The sequence below is a fragment of the Anoplopoma fimbria genome, chromosome 6 (genome assembly GCF_027596085.1).
Source record: "Anoplopoma fimbria isolate UVic2021 breed Golden Eagle Sablefish chromosome 6, Afim_UVic_2022, whole genome shotgun sequence".
Lineage (NCBI taxonomy): Eukaryota > Metazoa > Chordata > Actinopteri > Perciformes > Anoplopomatidae > Anoplopoma > Anoplopoma fimbria.
The window spans coordinates 22,774,089-22,797,520 of record NC_072454.1 but is presented as its reverse complement, the minus strand read 5'-3'; the positions used below and the strand labels follow the sequence as shown (position 1 = coordinate 22,797,520).

Below are 23,432 nucleotides of genomic sequence, written 5' to 3'. Positions count from 1 at the left end.
CACTAATGAGACAGTTCAGCTCTGTAAATCACATTAGTAACAGCAGCCAAATAGTGATGTACTTTGGCTGTTGCTGGTAAGTTTGTCTAACAGTCATCTTTGGAAGATCATGTTATATTTTAAAAATCTTCTGAAGACTTGCGGACAAACATGTCACTCTCAAACATTCTGGTACCTTTTTTTTTTTGAGCGATCTTGTTAATGTTTTTGACGAATAGATCATCGCCCTTTTTAATCGTGTGATTTGCTATGTGATGGATTCCTAATGTGACTCTGCTAAATGGTTAAATGTGTTCTGTTGTCCGTCGCCACAGGTCCACGCTCTGAACATCCTCAGGGCTCTGTACAGGGACACTCGTCTGGGGGAAAACGTTATTCCCTTCGTCTCAGACGGAATGCAGGCTGCCGTGCTGGGCTTCACCTCTCCTGTTTGGGCGGTGAGTTTGGAAGTTTTCTACCTTTATTGTTGTCTGACAGATTGACACACACACCGCATTTATATCAATGAAGGTTTGACCAGAAAGACTAGACACCTACACCCCCTCACAGTCTTCTCTCTTCTTTCTGTTTGTTTTTCCCAGGTGAGGAACTCCTCCACTCTTCTTTTCAGCACTCTGATCACGAGGATCTTTGGGGTGAAGAAGGGGAAGGACGAGCACTCTAAAAAGAACAGGTATGCTACTTCTCCCTCTTTCTAACGCTGCTCCACCACATCAAGTTTATTGTTATGTGCAGAATGAGATGCTTGCAATTAAATGGCAAGGCGGTAGTTATCGGTCATGTGTGTGCAAAGAATGTCCAAAAGGCACATCATTAGTGCAAAAACAGTTCTAAGCAAAAAGCAACTTTTTGTTTTAAGAATTAAAATTATCTAAGCTAGACTGTCTAGCAAAGAATGTAATTAATATTGTGCTTAGCTGTTGTCCAGCTGACATGAACTTTTGAATTAACCCTTAGAGAACCACAGACATCATTTTTTTATATAAGTGGTGAACATCATCTTAAAGCTGGGAAACTGAAGGTGAATTTGAGATGCAGCTAGGCAATGAGGGTTAAGTTGTTCTAGTTATAAATAACTAATAAAAATGTATTCATTAATCAAAATAAGTTGCATAAGGGTAAAAGGGCTTAGAACATTATGCCAAAAGTATATGATGACCATTTCCATGCTCATTTATGTCTCATAAGTTGTTGCACAATCATTTTATAATTGCTGCAACAACTGCATTTTTGATATCATGCTAAATTGACAAATGTTTGACCACCTGAGAATTGATAAAAAATTATCAAAAACCTTGAGGAACAGAGTAGAAAAAAATCAATGCTGTTACTTGGAAACAAGGAAGTTTGACATTTGGAGATTTCTCCTTGTCTTTTTTTTACAAATTTACAAAACAGCAAACAATTCAGAGGACTTAAAGCCAAAGTAAAAGAAGCACGTGTCCCACAGTGGTTGTTTTACACCAGCGGGGGTCACTGTCGTTACATCCCTCCGGCTAAAACGCAGGGTACTCGCCACTCAAACCCACCGCTGATCATTACTTGTGGAGATGCTGGGCACCACTGCTCCTGTTCCAGCAGCGAGGAAAGATCACTGGAGGGAAAGAAAAAGAGGGCACTTTCACATGGGAAAAAAAGGCTCTTTTTAATGCTCATTATAATAACACCTGTGACATGGGTGCTGTATTGTATACCTGGTTTCTTACTTGTGGGCTGCATTTTTTGCAAGGCCCCATGTATAATACAAAAAACATTTGTTTTCAAATGTGTATCATCAAAAGTCCAATAACACACATGCGGAAAGCTACATGCCTCGTCTTATGGGGGCTGGAAATGTTTATTGTGTATTACTTCATTGTCTGGGGTACAAAAATGTAATTTGTCGCGCAATTTTGGAATGTTGTTGTAACAGCTGTCCGACCATTCGGCACAAAAGGTGTCTATTGAAACTGAAGGTGATGCTGTTCATCTCGGGGATGAAACTTGGAATAATACGCTGATAGATTATTAGTATTCAGTAAATCACAGTTCATCATTTTTGTAGACGGACATTAAGACAGATTAACAGGACTCCCTTTTCATCGGCCTCGCACTTTTTTAAATTCCGCAGTCACAATCAACAGCAACACAGGTGGTAAAATATCCTTATGCATTTTACGCAGGGCAATAGTGTTGAGATTTACCAGAACATATAAAGCCAAAATCCACCAACCCCCATGTTCAGAATTATCTCCCTGTCATGCCGATTATCATTTCGTTTGAAGAGCTGTCAGTTCTCGTTTCCATGGATAAGGATGCAACCGCCAAGTCAAGACGAGGTGGAGTTGAGCAAATAAAGGAATCTGCTCTGAGGTTAAACTGTCTCAGTTTTAGTTGGAGGGTTATCAGTTGTTCGACTGCTTTGCTGTCAAAGATCGTCTGAAAAATGGCGGATTGTTGTTGAGGTTTCTGGAAAAGAGTCTTAAATTTTACCATTCTCCCAACGCCCTGTCAAAAAAGCCTCCAAGTATTTTGAGAGCTTGATTATGGAAATGATAGCAGACCCGGGTCAAGTGTTCTTTCCACATGCATTTTATGACTTGTTGCATCCAACAAAAAGATATATATTTAATGCTGCAGCATGCATGTTTTCTTCCCCCAAATGTTTGCTTTATTTGGTGGTATCACAAAGTGTATTAGCTCCCTTTTCTAGGTTTTTCTATTCTTTATTTGCACAAAAAGAAATGTTTCTAGACACTCAATAAATATCTGTTCCACATGTTGTGACACACTGAAATTCATAGCTAGATAGCAAGAAACGACAAACTACTGATACAACTCTCCCCTAATTATCACTCAGCTGGTGCTGTGTCTTCAGAGAGCTGGACTCTGACCTTTTTTTGTTTTATTTTTGGCATGAAAAATAACACAAGCACGCTGTGTGGTTTTCATTGCCATCAAAATTTATATTTTTCCAGCTATAATAAGCCATTTTTTGCGGTACTAACGCTTTAAATGAAAATGGTGGGCATTCAATCACCTCAACATCAGCATGTTAGCATGCTGACGTTAGCGTTTAGCTCATAGCACTGCCACTTTCTTGTCCAGCTCTGTGTTTTGTATTAACTAGAATAGAGAACATGTTAAATATTGTACCTGCTAAAGATCAGCATGTTAGCATTCTCACTGCGAGCATGTTAGCATGCTTATAGACATGGGATGATAAACTCAACTCACATTATGATACAATTCACAATACTGGGTTCACAATAGGATTTTCTCAGGATTTTAGTAAAAAGATTCCTTAATTTTTCAGACAAAGGTCCACAAAATGTATTTTCTATTATCTTTTCCATATCTAATTAAATACTTCTTTTTTTATTACTGAGGCATAAACAATGCAAAACAATGCATACTTCAGGCAGTGGTGACCGGAGCGTCTCACTGTGCTGTAGTTTGACATGCTGCATCATGTTGTGTGTGCAGTTTATGTAGTTCATCATTCCCTCACAATATTTGCACACTGTTTTTGTCTTGACTGTCATCTTCTCACCTGGATCAACAATTTCGAAATCTTCACCTGCAGCCGCCATGTCTCTATACAGCTTCTGACGTGAGTGACGCAGGATTTAGCATTTAGCTCAAGGCATGAGTGTGCCTATAAGTGGAGCCTGTTATCGTATACGTATACTCTTAGTCTAGTTTAATCTGTTCAATTTCTGCTATTTGGAAATGTAAAGATGCATAGTGGCCTTGTACAGTCATAGTTGTCCAGTGTGTCATGCATTGGTTTGTTGACTGCTGTGTTGAAGCCTCGAGTTCCGCATTTCGGCCGTCGCCATCTTGGATTTTTGCTGTCGCCATCTTGTTTCTTTGCAACCAGTGAACAAAAATAAACATATTTGGACAGTGCTGGAGTGACTTAGAGACGCTGTATGTGTCTCCAGTTGCGGTAGTTCTAACCTTAAGCATACTGTGCTTTATGGTTTATTTGACTCTAAATGAGACCAGAATTTACTAAATGAACATCATGCTGTATTAAAGAAGACTTGGAACTAGAGATTGAGACCATAAACTCATGTTTACAATGTTTACTGAGGTAACGAATCAGGTGAGAAGTAGGGTCATTTTCACATAGACTTCTATACAAACTGACTTCTTTTTGCAACCAGAGGAGTCGCCCCCTGCTGGTCAGTAGAAAGCAAGTTTAAGGCACTTTAGCATTGGTTTCAGGTTTAGGAAAGGGAGGTTGCCGCCTGTGTGCGCCATGAAACCATAGTATATAAAAGGTTGATAGGATTGATATGTTAGTGGTCCCTGTTGGATCTGAGATATTTTGAGTATTCAGAGCATACCAAAACAAACACGAAAAAAAATGTGCATGTTCTGTTGCTGTATTGAGTCTACATCGAGCCTAGAGGTGATTTGTTAACCCTGCAGGGTAAAGTTTCACAGGGCTCGGGCTCTGTTCCAGGAAGCTCTGTCTGGTTCCCTTTATTGTGTTTCTATTGGCCGCTTCTCTGAAGGCCCCTGAATACTCTTAACCAAGCCAAGGCTGCTCCTGTTTATCTTGTCTGTTTTCACTTGTGTTTTTAGTCCCATGTCTCTCCCTTTGTAACCCCCCCCCCCCCCCTGCTTTCTTTCTTATTATTACTGTGTGGGGTTATTTTATTTTTTATACATGCAGCAGGGTTTTTGTGCTGCTGTTAATGACAACAAAAAGAAAAAATTGGCATTTGAACTCATAGTTGTATTTAAGTGTCTTAAAGATTCTAGTACATGTTTATTTAAAAAAAAAAAAAAAAAAAAAGTTCAGTTTTAGTTCATGAGTCATTATTTTTATGTTAATAGTGCTCTGGTAGGATGTCATTTGTCGTGGCAGTAAATCTCATTGATTTGAGCTGAAATGCTGAACCGTGCGTGTACCGTGCGTGTAAGATCAAGAAAAGCTGCAGCTCAGTTCTAGCTGTGTCTTTGAGAGTTTTGTCTTTTCCACAGTTGGTTGTATGTCTGGTTTCTGTTATTACCACAATTTTACGGCTGTGATCTCTGGCAGCAGAAAATGCAAAGTGACAGCTTGTCCGCTCTAATATTTGGCTGTGTGTTCGCCTCTTGCTCCGCCGAAGCCGCGGCACGAACACAGAGTCCCCCTCTCTCACACACACACACACACACACACACACACACACACACACACACACACACACACACACACACACACACACACACACACACACACAAATACAAACTGGTTTATTTACAGCCTTGTGTGTGTATTTTTTGTGTTTGGAAGAACTGGGCTTCTTGGTGTCTCTGGGACTTTCAGCTATGTTTTTTTTTGAACACTGTTGCTCCAGAAAACAGACGTATTGTTTGCTTGTGGATCGTCGTCCCGTTGAGCTCAGGCTCCTCCGCTCCGTGACGCCGCATCAATGTTGATCCCATATTGTCCCTGAGATAAATGCAACCGTAAACAAAGCCAACAGAGAGATTGCTCTGTACCAGCACACCAGCAATAAATTACTCCTTTTACACATCCCGCTTAAGTACAGATGTATCAAATGTTGAAACAACAAAAAAGTGAGGCCTGCAACTCTCCCATTATTGGGTTTTACAATAATAGAATGTGTTTAAGTAACATTTTCCTGCTGTAGCTGTGAGGTTGAGCTACTTGCGACTGCTTTACATACGGTTTGTTAGTTTTATCCAGTTGTCACACAAATTTATATTCTGTTTTAGGACTTTTCTTTAATCTTTGCTTTTTTGTGAAATATTAGATTTTTTTTTTTACCTTTTTTGGGTCTTGAACAGCTTTTTAGACAAGGTGTTAACCTCCAGTTCTGAAGGTTGAAGCTAATGAAGAAGTGTATTAGAACTTGAATTCTCTCTACTGACCAACAGGGGCGACTTCTCTGGTGGCAAAGAGAAACCCGATTGTATAGAAATCTATGAGAAAATCTTCTTCAATACAGCATGATGTTCATTTAGTAAATGATGCTCCAATTTAGAGTCAAACAGACCATAAAGCAGAGTATGCTTTAAGGCGGGGCTACTTTGTGACTGACAGGACACTGACGCTACCAGAGCCGTAAACAGCGTCTCTACGTCACTCCTCCGTATTCCAAATATGGTAACTTCCATTCACCGGGTGCAAAATCCAAGATGGCGATGGCAAAATTGCCGAACTCAAGGCTTCATAATGGCCTTACACAAACCAATGGGTGAGGTCACAATGAATACGTCCCCTTCTTATATACAGTCTATGATTTAAACCCACCTGATATGTTAAGAAATACATCTCTGATAGAACTGCTAGTAACTCATTGAGTAAAACCTTAGTAGCTACAGCTGTCAAATAATTGTTTTGGTGGGAAAAAAAGTACCTCATTTTCTTTTTAAATGTGATGTAGAAGAAAATGGTAACAAAAAGAGGTACACAAAGCACAATAACTTGTACTTAAGTAAATACACTTAGTTACTTTTCTTCACCACCATTCGATTTAAAAAAAGAAAAAAAAGAAATTCAACTCACCTTGTGCAACAGCTAATCAAAAGTAATTCAACACACACACACACACACACACACACACACACACACACACACACACACACACACACACACTGCACACACACAGCCCACAAATATGACCAGACCAGCCTTTTCCCTTACACCTCCTCCTCTCTCCTCCTCTGTGACCCCTACCCCCTTTTACTCCGTCTAATCTGCTCCGACACAACCTCCGACCTTTGACCTCCAGGCAGCAGAGTCTTGTCAGGCCCGAGGGACTCTCATTAGAGAGAGCAGAGGAGGGCGCGAGGGGCACACACACACACACACACACACACACACACACACACACACACACACACACACACACACACACACACACACACACACACACACACACACACACACACAGTATTTACAGTCCTGTATTTGCACACGGTGAACATAAACCTTCAGAGAAACGTTCAGATTTTAATTTCAATTCGATGCAATGAGAATGTTAGTGGTGTTACGCTTCATATCTGCGTGTCAGGTCACAAGAGGTAATAGTGTCACATCTAGGTTGAAAAAGGGGTTTTAAAACCTCCACACATGACTCACTTTCCTACCATGACAGTGCCTGCTGCTAACTTGAACCAGGTCCAGAGTGTGTGTGTGTTTATATATATATATATATATATATATATATATATATGTGTGCGTGTGCGTGTGCGTGCGTGTGCGTGTGCGTTTGCGTGTGCGCGTACGTCAGTCCAGAATCAGTGGCAGTCGTGACTGAGGCAGTTATGAGATCTCTCCAGGCTTGTGATCATGTGCTTGGCAGACCAGACCTCTTCCCTTCAGGAGCGACTTGATTTAGATGGCGCAGAGTTAAATAAAAAACTTTATTGGCCCTGAGGCTGAATGGCGGTCGCTCCAGCAAGACCGCCAGCGTTATATATAAATGTTGTCGCTTTATTGACTGATGCGCGCTTGTGCGTGTGTGAGTGAATACACAAGGCCATAACACACGGCCCAGTCTATGTGAATACACACAAATGTATTTATTTCCGGCCGCTGCAGGCGACGCAAACAAGAGAGGCTGGATTTATTTAGGTGGAGAGGTTTTTGGCAAAAGAACATGCTTTATCAGGACTTTGTTCCCACTGCTGTTTCTAGTGAGATCACTTTTATTAGGAACATAAGAATTAAATTAGTATCACTAACTATCGGGTCATTTAATTAACTGAAATTCAAGTAAATCAGCTAGTACTCCCGATAGATTCTGCTCTCTGTTTGCAGTGATTCATGATGTCAGAGATGTGTTGCATTTTCACACAGTGGAGTAGCTCAAAGCTTCAACACAATTGCTTCTTTTTAATAGTAACTGTATTGTTTATGCTTTTTATTTTTTAATACATTACATAACACATATCACTGCCTCCAATCCTTGACCAGTCTATGTGGCGTCTCTCTACGTGGGTTTGTTCTGAAGATCAAGCGACACCATGAGGTTGACATTTGTGCTTTTGCAGGAAATCTCTTGAAATGGATTGTTGTGAAATGTGGTCCAGACTTTCATGTTCAACTTTTGCGCCAACATCTGGTCTAAATCTTTAATTTCTCCTGTATTGTGTTTTCTGCAAATTAGCAAATGTTAGCATGCTAACTATAATGGTGACCACGGTAAACATTTTACCTGCTAAACAGCGTTTGTATTCTTTATCAGCATGTTAGCATTTAGAGCAGGGCCTCACAGAGTCACTAGCATGATGGTAAAAATAAGTTTGATCAATTATTATGAAGTTCTATAAGCCTTCAAACTCAAGTATGGAAGCGCTACCATAAACTACGGAGCCCCCCAGTCTGTACTTTACAGAGGGGCTTTTTGAAAATCATTATTCTTTCTGTCTCTCCTCATCAGGATGACGGGCCGAGAGTTCTTCACTCGTTTTCCGGCTCTCTATCCGTTCCTCCTGAACCAGCTGGAGGAGGCTGCAGCCACGGTGGAAAGGTAAGGTGGTAGTCCTTTTAAATCTGCACACAAACACACACATTCCACATTCAGCCCAATGCCGTGGCTTTTCACACTCCCATGTCCCATCATAAGTTTGATTTTTACTTACATTTTAGCTAGACAGCTTTTTGTTTGTTTTCTTAAGCTGATTAAGCAGTGGTGTTCTTGTGCTGGCAGGAGAAACGAGGAGGAGGAGGAGGAGGTGAAGTTAGCGCAACTTTTCGTCAGATTGTGGGAACATGAACTATGAACTGCTTTCTCTAATCAAGTAGCATTGTGTGGGCCTTTTTTCTCTCCAAGGTATCACTTTCTCAACTATTTGCTCATAGCAAAAGACTTTACGACCGAATAAAGTAGATGTCTTGTCGAGATTTATTTTCTTCAACCTTGTCAGCTCAGCCCAAACTCCCTCCTTTACTCGTCCAGCAGCTCCCTAGGCGGCCCCTTATCTTAATATGGATCCAATTAATTGAACGCTCTCTGAGACCGGCTCTTTCGCAATTCCCCTTACACGCTTCGACCCCTTGTTAAAAACATTTGCAAATTTTCCCACGGAACCAGATCTCGGCCGTCCGGCTTCCCACATTATCTCTGCGCATCACGCCACCCAAAAGGACCAACCACACCGCACTGTAGCAACACGCAGCAGGACAGGAGGCTGGAGAGCTGCTGTTAGTGGTTTGTGGAAGTCAGAGTACAAGTGCATTCCTGGAATGGGTCACAATAAAATGCTCATACTTGGTCTTGACCTAAAACCAGACTAAGATAGTCACAGTTTTTGTTAATTTACCCTCTGAACCCCAGTCAGTTTCAGGAAGTTTTTTTTTTGCCTCTGTGCCAATGACAGCATTAAGTTTACAGGTTGTCTTTCTGTCCGGTACGGACATGGATGTAAACTGCAACAGTCGGTGGATGTGAATTCTAGTTTGCTCTTGTTACACTGTGGCCTTGTTTTTTCACTACAATATAGAAGTCCTGCACCGTTATGAAGCACATTGCTCAAAGTAGAGACTAAACTAAAGTCATCTATGTTTACGTTTTTCCAAGTGCCCACAAGTGTTCCCAATATTGGGAAAAAAGCTAATCCTCACACGCTATACATAATAGTCATTCACGGCCCCCAAGTTGAGCCGAAGAATGCAGAATTTAATGTTTTTCAGGGGATCTGGCGAAATTTTAAATGAGACATAAAGTGGTTTTGAAGAAATATAAAAAAAAATTAGCTTTAATTTGATTATGTTTCCTGACGTAAGAGCTCCTCACACACGATTTGTTCAAAGAAATTTTAAAATCTGGTGATAAGTTCCATTTTTTACAGTGTCTGGCTTTGATATAGGTAAAGGAAAAGGAAATTGACCAAAAATGGTTTTAAATTTACACCTCACACATTCCCCTCTTCCATACCTGCTTGTTGCTACGAGTGATGAATCTCCTCATTCTTTTTTAGTTTTAGTGAAAAAATAAAAAAAAAATCTATATTTTCTACCAGTACGAGTTCTGAATAATCTCTTTCCTGCTGAATTATCAGCTGTAACTTTGCACACAAGCAGAGCTGATGTCATCACTGTTTTGGGTTAGATCTTTGGTGCCACTTCCTTTACTTTGACTCATAAACTCCATTCTGTGGCCTCACAGCAGACAGCTAAGGAGATTGACGTCTTGATGTTTGTACATTTCAGATTCTTACTGTTATTATCTCAGAGTAGCAAACGTAAACAAGTTTATCTCTGAAAGTATTTCAGGTCGGTGCCCACATTTGAAACTGCCGTGCAGTCTTATCTGCCACTGCCTGCACTTCCAAAGAAAACAGCTTTTCACATCATATTCCAAGTACCTTTCTGTAATTCCCTAAACAAACCTGCTGATTTATTTGTCTGACGCCTAGCTAAATGACAAACTAAAGCTTTAGTTTACTTTAGGGCTTCTTTAGAGACTCTGCCCTTTCACTACTTTCTGAATGATGAACACAAACACTTAAGGTCGGCGTTCTGTTTCCACTCTCTTTAAAAAGATGTAAAAAAAAGATGACATATACACCAAACACCCGTGTACTGGAGGTGATTGAGGAGTTTGTGGGGAGAGAGGGCGGACATTCACGGAAGTGCTCAACATGGGGATTTGAGAGCGTCATTAAACGCAGCGGAGTCTCTCTTTCATTAAGTGTTTCTGCCTCCAGCTCTATCCCAACAAGGCCCAATATGTTGGCCCCCTGCCTCAGCCTCTCTGACATCACATCCTGTACCGTTGTGCTCGACTGAACTGCGACACTAAACACATCAGACCGCTTACTAATTGGGCTGCGATTATATTTCCCATCTCGCCAATCTATGGCAGTCCCAGCGGATTGTTCTCTGTGTGTGTTATTGTTAAATGGAATCAGAAGCCAGGAGATGTTTTCCCATATCATAAGATGATGTTTTCACCATACACACTGCTAAATGAACGCTGCTAAAGTTTTAGTAGATTTATTAACAACAAGATAAAGTACTCCAGCAGCTATAAAACTCACTGAACCTTTTGGGGGAGTTGATCTCCACTTTATTCATCCCTTTGAAGAGCTGGACTCTGAGAGCAGGACAAGAAGGAGTAAAACAGATCTGAAGGCAAAGCAACGGCCCTTCTCCATATTAGATACCCGATATTCAAACAGTCATTTTTCCTTTCTTTGTATTATAGTTGGGAGTTTCATTTCCCTCCCTCCTTCCTTCACTGCGAGTGTGTCAGAGTGAAACTGTGAAACCGCTGGCAGAGACGGACGGTTTCCATTGTGACTCAGTTGGCAGCGACGAGGTTTGGATGGAGGAGAAGATGGGAGCTCAGTGGCGGATGAGGAGATGACTGTACTGGAGTGTGGGTGACTTAAGATGTGCAACGTTTAGGAAGTCAGCCGTTAACCCTAACCCATCCACTTGCTGTCCAGTGAAAACCATGTATCTCTAGATGTGATGATTTTGAATCTGAATGTTTGTGCAAACTGAAGGGTGAAGTGTTCCTTTTTGTTCAAAGAAAAGTCTGCTACTTCTTAAGCTAAACTATTTAAAAAGCCTCTGGGGTCAGCAGGAAGATGCATCGTCACGAAGCTGAAAACATGAGAAGTCTTTTTAGCTTTATTACAGGACAGCGACGCTACAAGCATATGATGATCGTATAGAACATGATGCATTTCTGTAGTTTAAACTAACCAACAGTAGATAAGGGAGTTAATATGAGCACAACCTTAAACATCTTCAAAAATCAAAAAGCATAAATAATAGTAAAACACTGGAAAATTAACATTTTACTGCACAAGGACTTCTTTACCTTTTCACACTTTAAGTACATTTTGCTGATAGGACTTTCATGAGTTTACCAACTGAGGTTTTGAATGCAGGACTTCGACTTGTATGGGGAGTTTTTTTCACAGTGTGGTATTAGTTCTTTTACTTCAGTAAGGATCTGAAAACACTTCGTAGACCTTAAGCTTAGTTTGTACTACGTGAGGTGCACGTCGTACACGAAGTGGTCGGGAAAGTGGTTGCAACTAGGCACCGGGTCAGATATTTTCAGACGTGACTGTCACAAATATTAATTAATAAAAGCACTTTAAACATGTCGGAGGATTTTAATAAAGAAGGCCGATTAGTTTTTTACTAGTCTTTAGAAATGTTCATTTGAGTATATATTTTACCAGCCAGATCATATAGTTTACAGGATATTCAGCCTTTGTTTATTTAAAGTGCATTTAATACTTTACTTATTTGTTAAAGGGCTATAAAGGGAATGAAGTAGTCCATGAATATGAGATATGAGTTTACAGGTAATTACAACTGCTCTTCGGCATTGTGGAGGTTTGTTTATGGCTTAATGCCGGTTGCACTTGGTCTTCTGGCTTTTTCAGCGCTTATTTCTTGTACGCCCTCTGTCGTTTCGGAGAATAATGCAACGAATTGCATCATCAATGTTGCACTGTTTAAGTGTGTGTGTGTGTGTGTTTGTGTGTGTGTGTGTGTGTGTGTGTGTGTGTGTTTTAGTGACAGCGGTCAGGTGAAGCTTCACCCCAGTCTGTTCCTGCTCCTACTGGTGCTCAGTCGACTCTACCCTTCCCCCATGGACGGATCCTCCTCACCTCTGGGACTTGCTCCTTTCATGCCCTTCATCATCAGGTGGGTGTTGGTGCTACACAAGCATGCACATATACATCATAGATCACCCTCCATCATTAAAGAGTTGAACAATAATGTAAGAGGAATTTCATCTCCTAGCTACTCCAGGAGAGCAGCAGTAAGCGAATAGGTGTCCCGATCAGAAGCCTCCTCCCTCGTGTCATCACTTTTGATGAGAATGTGTTTTCAGTCAGCTCCAGCTCTTCTATAAAGGTTAAAAAAACAACAACACTATCAAACCCGAGAGGGTCACCCACACCTGCTCTCTCAGCCATGATAAAACCTCTCAAACAATGTTTCTCTGAACCAGAACTTCTAAGTATAGAGCAATCACCAAGACAAAACACCTGCAGTCAAAACATGCGTGTTTTTTTTGGGTTTTGTTTGCACAGGTGCGTCTGCATCTTTTACATGAACATGTGTCCCTAATGTTTTTCTGACTTAACACTCCCCTGAAAATCCAGTTTATGTATCACCATAGAGGAAAACTGACTAAAAGTAAGAAACTTTTTGTCCGTTCCTGCAGACAAAGCAGTCTCTCCGGCAGGTTTCTGTTTTGTTGCTTGCGCCGTCCTGTGTCGCAGTGGTTGATTACATTGCGACTGGGTTTATCTGAACTCAGTGTTTTGCTGCTCAGTAAAGCTTCCATGCAAATGGGAAACTGTAGTTAAGACCAGCATTTTTCACATTCCAGGAGATGGAGGAGTCTACAAATATTATTGGTACATGTTCATCCTCTGCACCTGCAAATAGAACTGGAGCTTGTGCCTCTTGCGTGGGGAGGACTCTCATTGGCCACATTCAAACTCAACTCCTTTACCATCACCACCACAGGACTTATTTAATCCTTTTTCTTTTGATCTTAACCCTAAACCCTCTTGAGGTCTAAAACAGGAAAAATCGTAGTAAGGGTTCACTTTGCCTTTTTAAAACCGTACAATTTATACTGTATGTATAGATAAAATATCTGGTGTGTCACAATTGCAAAGTGGATTTGCCGTTGGTGTTAAGATTGTGCGCTTGAAAAACACGTGGAGATTGTAGCTCTGGTTCGGAGATGTCGCTTCCAGCATCACCTCGCACGCCAACAAACACAGCTGGTGAAGTAATTTTTTTGTCTGCAAAGTGGGTGATCAGAAAGTGATCTTCCTCACGTGTAAAACAAACAAATGTAAAACATACAGTATCAAACCATTTGTTCAGACAGGTTTTACACGGTCCAACAGCAAAGCTTTCATGAGTGTAAAGACATTTTCTGTTTTGTAGGCATGAGCAAGTCTATTGTGCTCAATGCAGTTTGTTTTTTTTACACCCGGAGTGTGCTAAGACCTTGAGGTTGGAATGCTCTACTGACGCTTTGGATAACAGCAGTTGTGTGGGTATTTCTTCATCAGTTACTGCATGTGTTCGTAGTTGGCAAATGTTGGTATATCAGTATATTATTGTAGTGTGCTTGTTGAGTAGATATCACTTGGGGGTTTGGTTGTTTTTTGATAATATACCTGTTTGTCTGCTGCTCTTTTACAGCTAACTGAATTTATCAGATGTTGAACAGCTCCTTTGCTGTTTATCTACATAATGGGTGTTTTCGACCTCTGTAGCAGCGTGGCTCGAGGGTTGACAATGTCGGTTTCCCGCTCTCTCACTCCAGCCCTTTGGTCCAGCCTGAAACATCTCAACAACTACTGGATGTATTGCCACGATGGCAATCAGAGTCACTCTCTAAGGCCCCTTCTACACACGACACATTGTTGCAAGGCCCCCCCCCCCCACCTCACCGTCCCCCACTGCCTGCACTGTCTATATTTATGACCCCTTGTTTGTCCCGTTTGCCTAAATGACATCCTGGTCAGAAGGTGACAAATGGAAAGTGAAGTGAGATCAAAGGGCTGTAAAACATGAACCATTTGGAGCTGCAAATGTGCAATGTTGCCTAAAATAGCCGTAGACTGTGTATGAGAAGTGGACGTAGTCTTCATGTAACACCTATTGGTTTGTGGACTGCCCTTTTGAAGCCTCCAGTTTGGCTTTTTGGCCATCACATTACATTACATTACATTACAGTCATTTAGCAGACGCTTTTATCCAAAGCGACTTACAGGAAGTGTATTCAACATAGGTATTCACCATTTTGATTTTGGCCTTTGCGACCTGTCAATCACAAGCTAGACTGCCCTATAGTATACCCTGCTTTATGGACTATTTTACTCCAAATGGGATCATAACTAATAAAATGAACATCATGCTGTATTGGAGAAGACTTGAAACTAGAGATTGAGACCATGAACTGACACATTTGCTTCATTTTTCAGAACAACTGGTTGCCGCCTGAAAACAACCAAAAACTCCTTCAAATCACTTGCTCCCAGTTACTGATGTTCTGATTTACCAGCCTTTTTCACTTGAACAAATCAGTCAGTTAGTGAAATCTCTAAGTAGCTCCTCTAAGAACCCGTCTCTTGTGAGTGCAGCTAACAGGTCGATAACTTGAGCTCCGTCTGGCTGGCTGACTCTGTCTGACTGTCAGAGAAGATATGCCGCACCCACGTCCACCCAAATGAAGCCCACATGTTGAAAATGTTAAATATAGACCCAGGCTCTAACTTCTTTGGCCCCGGCCTCGTTTTTTCACCACCAAGCCCCCCATCCCCCCTGGCTCATCTTCCCCCGAACGTGTGCGGACGTGTCTGATATGAGGAGTGCTGACTTCCCCCTCCTCATCTGATCTGACCCGCCACCTACAAGGATCAAATGTAGCTCCTCCGTTGACGGGACAGAGCATCTTGCCTAATAACTCTTCCCGCTATATCTAAATATCCTCCAAACACCCACCGCAAGATTTTTGACATTCTTCGCAGCCATGCGTCACACCTGGATGGAGAGAGTAAGGACGATGACGACAGAGTAGGAGTAGGATGAGGAGGAGGGGGAGGAGGAGGGGGAGGATGATGAATATGTCTCTAATTCGGCTTCTTTCTTTTCCCTCGTTCTCCCCTGCCTTCTCGCTGAAGCCTCATAGGGCTGAGATAGTTTTTGGTGATTTACGTCCTGTGATATCCATTCCAGGCATCGCTCCTCGTCCTCCATGCCTCACTCCTCTCCTTTCCTTTCCCGTCATCACTGACTCATATCTCATTTCTCGTGAAAGGGCACTGGGGTGCACGTAAACCAAAAGCAAGGCTACATGAAGGTCGACTGTCATTTCCTTCCCAACATTTCCTTCCCGATATTATCATTTTGTGGGCTTGCATGGACACTGACAGAGGACAGTGAAAAACTGTAAACATTTTGAAATGTAAACTGTGTGTCAAACTGCGGCCACCAGCATTAAGGATAACTAACAGAAGTTCAGCTTCAGCATGTTATTATTAACAAAGAAGCTCATTCAGTTTAATGTATCGTAGCCCCAAGGTTGTATTTATATTTTATTCCAACAGGTCTATACCTCAAACAGACAGTTTTTTTAAAAATATTTTTAAATGTGATGTTTTATTCACCATTGTAGATTTAACTACTCAAAATTAGTTAAGTAGAACAATAAGTAATTCTGGTGAAAATTGGTGAAATATATATGCATTGCTTTCAGTTTGTGCTGACACAATAAGTAGATTATTTGTTCTTAGAATTCAAACAAGTTTTATAGATTTGTCATTAGAGTACTTTTACCAACAACTACCAACATTCCTTCTTGTTTCAGCTTTTCCACTGTGTGTATTTGCTCCTGTTTTTCCAGATTTCGTAGCATTTCAACCTAAGAAGTTTTAAGGTTTTGGACCATTGGTTGAACAGCACAAGTAATATGAAGACATCTCTTTGACCTTGGGAAAATTCTTAGAAATGAAACATAGTAATAACATAGTCATTTCTATGCGCCATGTACTCAAAACTCACATGGATCTAACAGCAGGGCAGCTGTGGTTGTGTTTATATTACATTGGGTGTCTACTTGAGTGGACGTGTCCGCCTTCATAAATTTCGGGCTGCATGCAGATGTCCCTTGCGGATGTGGACCATAGACTGTAAATAAGAAGTTGAAGTTGTGGACAGCAGTTTTGAAGCCCCCAGCCCGGCATTTTGAATGTTGCCATCTTGGTTTTGTGAACAGAACTGACCATGTTGGACTGCGGAGGAGTCCACTATGGTCACATCGTATACTTCTCTGGTAGCGACCTGTCAATCACAGTAAGCCCGCCCTAAAGCATACTCTGCTTCATGGACTATTTGACTCTAAATGGGACCCTAATTTACTAAATGAACATCATGCTGTATTCAAGAAGACCTGAAACTATAGATTGAGACCATAAACTCATGTTTACAATGTTTACTGAGGGAATAAATCAAGTGAGAAGTAGGGTCATTTTCTCATAGACTTCTATACAATTGGTTTGGTTTTGCCGCCCCACAGGGGGTGCCAATTTTTTCTTCAAATTCGACACGTTGCAGTTTGACAGTAAACAAAACCATTTAAAGTCAAACAAAGTCAAATAATGATCCTGCTCAGCTACATCCTGTCCGTATGATTGAATGAATGAATGAATGAATGAAAGGAAATTACTTTAACTACGTCACCACTTCCCCTCCTAACATTCCACAGTGACAGACTCTGGGTTGGTTGGGTTTGTTCAGCCGGCATGCTACAGTACTGGCCTCTGCGGTGGAAATAATTCTCCCAGCTCCGCTAAATGAGGCCCAGATGAGTCTGGTCCATGCCAGTCAAGTCAGTCTGCCTCTGACCCCACGGGGGACGTCCCTGTTTCTAAAATTACACCCTTCCAAACTATCGTTTCCTTTTGCAAAAGTGTTTCAATGGGGACAAATTAGCGCAGATAGTTAACATATGGGCCCCAAATGGGCCTGGAGGGGTGGAGGGAGAGGGATGGACATAGATTTTGGACGTGTGTGTGTGTGTGTGTGTGTGTTTGTGAGTTTGTGAGAGAATGCTTGTGCACATAAATTTACTTGTACAGGCACGCAGAGCTCAGGAATGCAAACTGTTGTCTGTGTTTGGTGCAGGGTTCTCGGGTTGTCTGTCTGGCCATAGGTGTGTGTGTGTTTTATTATGTGGGTGTGTGTGTGTGGGGGGGAGACATGCTCACAGCAGATGGAAAAACATTTGTTGACAGTTGACTTGTTGCTCCAAACAGTCCTCTTTGTCGAAGTCCATATTGATTTCAAGCCTCTTGTCTGCCAATCCTTAGACTTTATTTTTAATTTTTTATCCCCCCCCCTCACGAATGCGAGCACAGTCCTTGCTTTGCCCCCATGTGACCTGTATTCAATGTCAGCCATAATGGAGGTTCAAGTTATTCAGATGAGCTGACCTTGAACTACGGCTCACTATGTTTGCAAATGATAAAAACAATTCTGCTGCGATCGCCTCCGTCCTTCCTACAGTAACTCTGTTCTTTAGATCTGTCGTCCCCCCCCCCCCCCTCCTCATCTCATTCAGGTCTCGGTCATGTCCTTCCCCTCTTGTCAGCTATGGCAGTGTTATGACATTGGATAAGTAAAGACTATCGGCTTGTAAACAAGTTTAATTTTAGCCTGCACTCGTGGGTAGCTGGCCTTCACCGATGGATACTGTAAATGACAGTGTGCCTGTTTATGTGTGAAGAAAAAAAGAGCGAGAGAGAAAATGTATGTGTGGCAAAAAAAACAACATGGAATAGATTATTTTCTTTATTGTTATGATTGGATGTATCAGTCATCTGCTGGCCTGGGAGCTGTTTAGGTTCTGATCCTTTGTAATGGGGAGAGTGAGGGAGAAAGATGGAGATGTTACATAATGTGTGCATAAAAATAGCGTCTAACTGTCCAAATTTAATAAGTCTGCATTATATCATTTGTCAATGACATAATGTGGCTGTAGTACAAAAAAATAATGATGATAAATGATGAAAATACACACAGTAATTCAATTACTCTCATAACAAAAACCTTATTACTTTTGCCATTAACTCAAACATACAACGTAATACAAGACTAAAACAGTATTACAACAACGCAGCTATTCTTTATTCCATTGTGTTAATAACTTTCCATGACACTAATGCTGTGTGTGTGTGTGTGTGTGTGTGTGTGTGTGTGTGTGTGTGTGTGTGTGTGTGTGTGTGTGTGTGTGTGTGTGTGTGTGTGTGTGTGTGTGTGTGTGTGTGTGTGTGTGTGTGTGTGTGTGTGTGTGTGTGTGTGTGTGTGTGTGTGTGTTCGTGTTCTGCAGATGCGGCCGCTCAGCAGTGTACCGGACCAGAGAGATGGCGGCCCGGGCCCTCGTCCCCTTCGTGTTGGTCACCCAGGTCCCATCCACTGTCCACACGTTGCTGCAGGAGCTCCCTGTGCGGCCCGGACCCGGGATCCAGCAAAACCACATCCACGGGACACTGCTGCAGGTCTGAGCCCACGCACACGTCAACGTAAACCGATACGCTCGTATGTGCATAGCGTGTGCCAAACACTGGGTGGGGGGCGGAGGGCGTAATCACAAGTCCTTTTTAAAATGACCACAAGTGTTTATTTAGTGGAATCAAACCTTGATTGTCGGGGCAGGACAGTAAAGAAGGTTGCTGAGATTTACATAGCGCGCACACACACAGCTTCTCAAATGTAAGGATTGCTGCGTTTCAGGCCAAATGATAAATTGATTCAACGAGCGATTCATTCTGCTGTGGCCTGTCCACTCTCTCTGGCTTCGGTGTTTGACCCAAGAATGAGAACGGAGTGCACATCTTTCTTATTGGCTGGGGGTTAAAACACCCTGGTTGGGTCCAAATGCTCTTTGCTGCCACCCAGAAGAGTCCCGAACACAGCACAATAAGAAGAAAAGAGAAATTCCAGGCAGATGGAAGGGTCTCTACGGATACAGACAACGCCACACACTTCTAGTAGCTCACAAGGGATGACTGAAAGAGATTATTTTCATGTATCAGTCTATACATTGTTTTTTTGGGGGACATTTTTGCATATTATACCTATAGAGTACATCAAAAAAAAAAAGATATTGGTTGGTTTTAGTCAAACTCTGTGAATTTGACGGTTGTAGTGTGTGAAGTTGTATCATATGGAAAGAAGCTTGTAATATTTCGTCCACCCTAATTTTTTAACGAGGATGGACAAAGTATTACCCAGTATCCTGTCAGCGTAATCTGGGTTGTCCTGACAGGATCCATTAAGGGATGTTGTGATGGTGTTGTACTGAACTGCATTATATTCAGAGGTGTTTGTAATGTTCTGCCCCCCTCATAGGGAGGACAAATACCTTGTAGTGACCAGCTGTCGGAAGCATTACATCATCCCGACCTGAGAAGAGTTCATTCATATTCGCAACAGTCAACGCCCACAATCATCCAATCATCCAATCACAGCCCTTAAACAAACCGCGTAGTTTGAAAACTCACCTCCACTGAAATCTAGAAGCGTGTTTGTCAGTGAACGAGAGAACTGGTACTGGGAGTACCGGACGGTTAGTTTATTTTGTATATACTCCTTTTGTTAACGGCAAATAGACGGTGTTTGTTATTTCCTTATTTGTTAATTTGTGGGGATCCGCGGTAAAACCCGGAGCGGAGTTTTTGAGTTGTATTTTTCTATGAGCGATACTGGATTGAACTGAACTGTTTGCGTTTGTGGAAAACACCAAATGGAATCAGTACCCAGTGGGCTGAACTTTAAGATTGTGGGTTACACACTCAAAACCATATCTACACTAATTGTTTTCCTCCCTTGTTTGAAGACATTTCTTAAAGTTGAACTAAGTTGTTGTCTATTTGTTTATGCATTGCTGTTTTTCTGTGACATATTTCGTTACTGGGAAGTTATTTTATTGTTTTGTATGGTTTCACCTATTTTCTTTCCATTTATAATTATTAATTGTCAGACGTGACTCTGACTGGCACCCCTCAAAACCGGTACAACCTCTCAATAACAGATGACCTCAATCATTTTTTCCCCACCATGTCAGCAAAAACTGAACAAGTCTTTCTACTGTAAATATACACCTTGTCTGTACCTGCGGAGACCCCACCCTCTGCCTAGAGACAAGAGAGAGCTACAGAAATGGCAGACATTTAAAAAATAAATAAAAAAAACTAGCAAGGAAGAAACGCCAAGCGGGCACAGCTCGTTCCCAAATGAGAGAGAACCATTTTTAGGATTGAATGTCCTCAGTTTAAAAATGTCTTTAATAATCCTTCAATTCAAGTTCAAACATGAAAATCTCCACAATTGGACTTGAGTGTTTTTTTTTTCACTTCAACAAAGACAAAATATAAAATGCAATCACCAAAGCGCTTCTCATAACATGCATATGTGCACACCCACGCGGAGATCATAGATACAGAGCATCGGGCCTCTGTACACACACACACACACACACACACACACACACACACACACACACACACACACACACACACACACACACACACACACACACACACACACACACACACACACACATCCTCTGTCAGTCCCACACACAAACACACACACAGTTTGGCCACAGAGCCTGTCCAGACAAGGCGGTTATCGCAGGATAAATACCAGTGTTTAGTTCTGTCATCACACTCTGACAAACACAACCAAACAGTCTGCCGGTAATATCAACACACGCAGAGGAGACGGGGAGAGGGAGTTTCCTCCATCAGACCCTTTTATTGAGCGCCACTGATGGGGGTCGCTGTGGGAGCAGTGTGGGGTGCGGAGCGGCAAGAACCGGGACGAAGGGGCAACTCAAATATGAAGAAAAAAAACCTGCACAGTTTTCTTCATCACATATGGTTTGATAGCTCTCTGGACTGCAGGGAGGTCCTCTGTGGGATGGAGGCAAGGGATTGCGAAGAGGGGAGGTGGGCCTCTTAAAGGCTTAGAGGAGATTTTCAGGAGGAGAGTGGATTTTAGGTTGCACTCCTGTCATGGTCGACGTGTGGAGCCTCCCCAGATGTCTCCTGGTCTGTCTCCTCAGCTCCCATCTCCATTTATTTCCATCTCTGTCTCTGCGTTTCTCTGCTTCCCGTCTCTCCTTTTTAGAATATATCCCATCTTCTCCTCCCGTCTCTCCATTCACTTCGTCCTTCTCCCTTTCCCATACAAAAGGGTGAGATCATGCTGTGTAATTTAGTCTTATGTTATGAATGTCGTAACTTGAGGCACTGTCGTCTTTGTCCCGTCGGGTTCTCTGTCTCGTCATGCGTCATGTGTGTATTGTATCACCAGCTTCCTCTTCTCTTTCTTTACTTTTCATTCATTCAACATATGGGGTCTTAACGTTTCATTCTGTAACGTGCACCCTGACAACCATACCTGCCACAATTGGCACATTTCGAGCCACGCCCCTTTTAATTACTGTCGCTAGGTGAGCTGTAGTTTGGTCAACAAAAAGATAATGTCTACACCTTTCTGCCGTGCGGTGTTTTTTTGTTTTATCTTTTTGAAAATGGGATTCAAAACAACAACACAATTCCACACTCTTAAGAACATGAATGGTGCTGTCACTGTATGTATTCATGTAATTCTAGACACATGGTAGCTGCGGCATTAGAGCAGAAAGATGACAGTAACTGTTGGAGTTTGTGCTTAGCTGTGATTGGGGAACTGAGGAAGAAAGGGTGGCGCTTAGATACTGGCTCATTCATCTTTACCCCCATTTGGCAGCTTCACATGTGACATTTTTTTTTATATCTCAACGAATTCACACATTTAAAAAAAGTTCCCCTCCCTCCAGAAGAGAGATTAAAGATGTCGACTACGTTGCACTCACACAGACTTAGAAATGTCAATATGGGATCATGTAGCGCAGCTGATGGCCCTTCCTTCGCCATTTCTTTTTTTTTTTCTTTCTTTTCTTTTCCTCCCATTAAAAGCACGCCAGTCCATCATACTGTAACGCACTACACACTGCTCCACTGGATCTATGAATACACCACTTCTGCTGCTCAATATAATAAATAGCTCACCTTAACACTTGTAAACAACTCCTTTATCTTACATGTTCTTGTATTGAAATCATCGGTTGTGATACGTTATCAGACTGATGACATATTTTTGTTGGCCAACCAAGGAAGTTAGCATCACACTGGTTCCCTCAAAATCCCTTTCCACTGGATTTTGGATTATTGCAGAAAAATATCTCTGTGGCAAACAAACGTTTATGATACTTACACGTTTCATTCAGCAATGTAATGTCCACAAATAAACACCACTTTTATGAGTTTTCAATCGGCAGAAGTAAAAAGCGAAAGCCTATAAACAAACTACAACATGGTCACATGATTGCGAGTAGAAACACGAGGCTGTAAAAGCGGACTAGGTTTATCGTTTTGTAGACTCATTTAGCTACTTGTTAGCAACCCCCAGGTAAAAGCTTCAGAATTACCAAGAGGGGTATGTACTGTCGTATTTTACATCATAGCACAATATTAAAATCTCTTAAGCTTATGTTATGGGGCGGCTGTGGCGTAGTGGAGAGCAAGGTAGTTCTCCAATCAGAAGGTCGGTGGTTCGATACCCGGCTTCGGCAGTCGATGTGTCCTTGGGCAAGACACTTAACCCCAAGTTGCTCCCGAAGGCTTGCCATCGGTGTGGACTGGATGTTGCATGAATGTTAGTTAGAGTCTGATGGTGGCACCTTGCATGGTAGCCTGTCATCAGTGTGTGAATGGGTGAATGATATGTAATATACTACTGATTGTAAGTCGCTTTGGATAAAAGCGTCTGCTAAATGACTGTAATGTAATGTAATGTAATGTTAAACACGGACCTTATTTCAGGCATCTAACCAAATGCCCATTTAAAAACAAAAAAACAATGACTTCAG

General features: G+C 41.8%; 1 protein-coding gene across 2 annotated transcripts in view; it reads left to right on the top strand.

Moving 5' to 3' along the window:
* Nucleotides 1-23,432, top strand: part of thada (THADA armadillo repeat containing) — a 96,065-nt gene that overhangs the window by 28,145 nt on the left and 44,488 nt on the right. For both annotated transcript variants that reach the window (XM_054600106.1, XM_054600104.1), the window contains exons 25-29: nucleotides 315-437; nucleotides 582-673; nucleotides 8,391-8,480; nucleotides 12,494-12,625; nucleotides 18,843-19,011. In XM_054600106.1, the coding sequence (XP_054456081.1) occupies nucleotides 315-437; nucleotides 582-673; nucleotides 8,391-8,480; nucleotides 12,494-12,625; nucleotides 18,843-19,011 (606 nt within the window). The remainder of the gene's footprint in view (nucleotides 1-314; nucleotides 438-581; nucleotides 674-8,390; nucleotides 8,481-12,493; nucleotides 12,626-18,842; nucleotides 19,012-23,432) is intronic.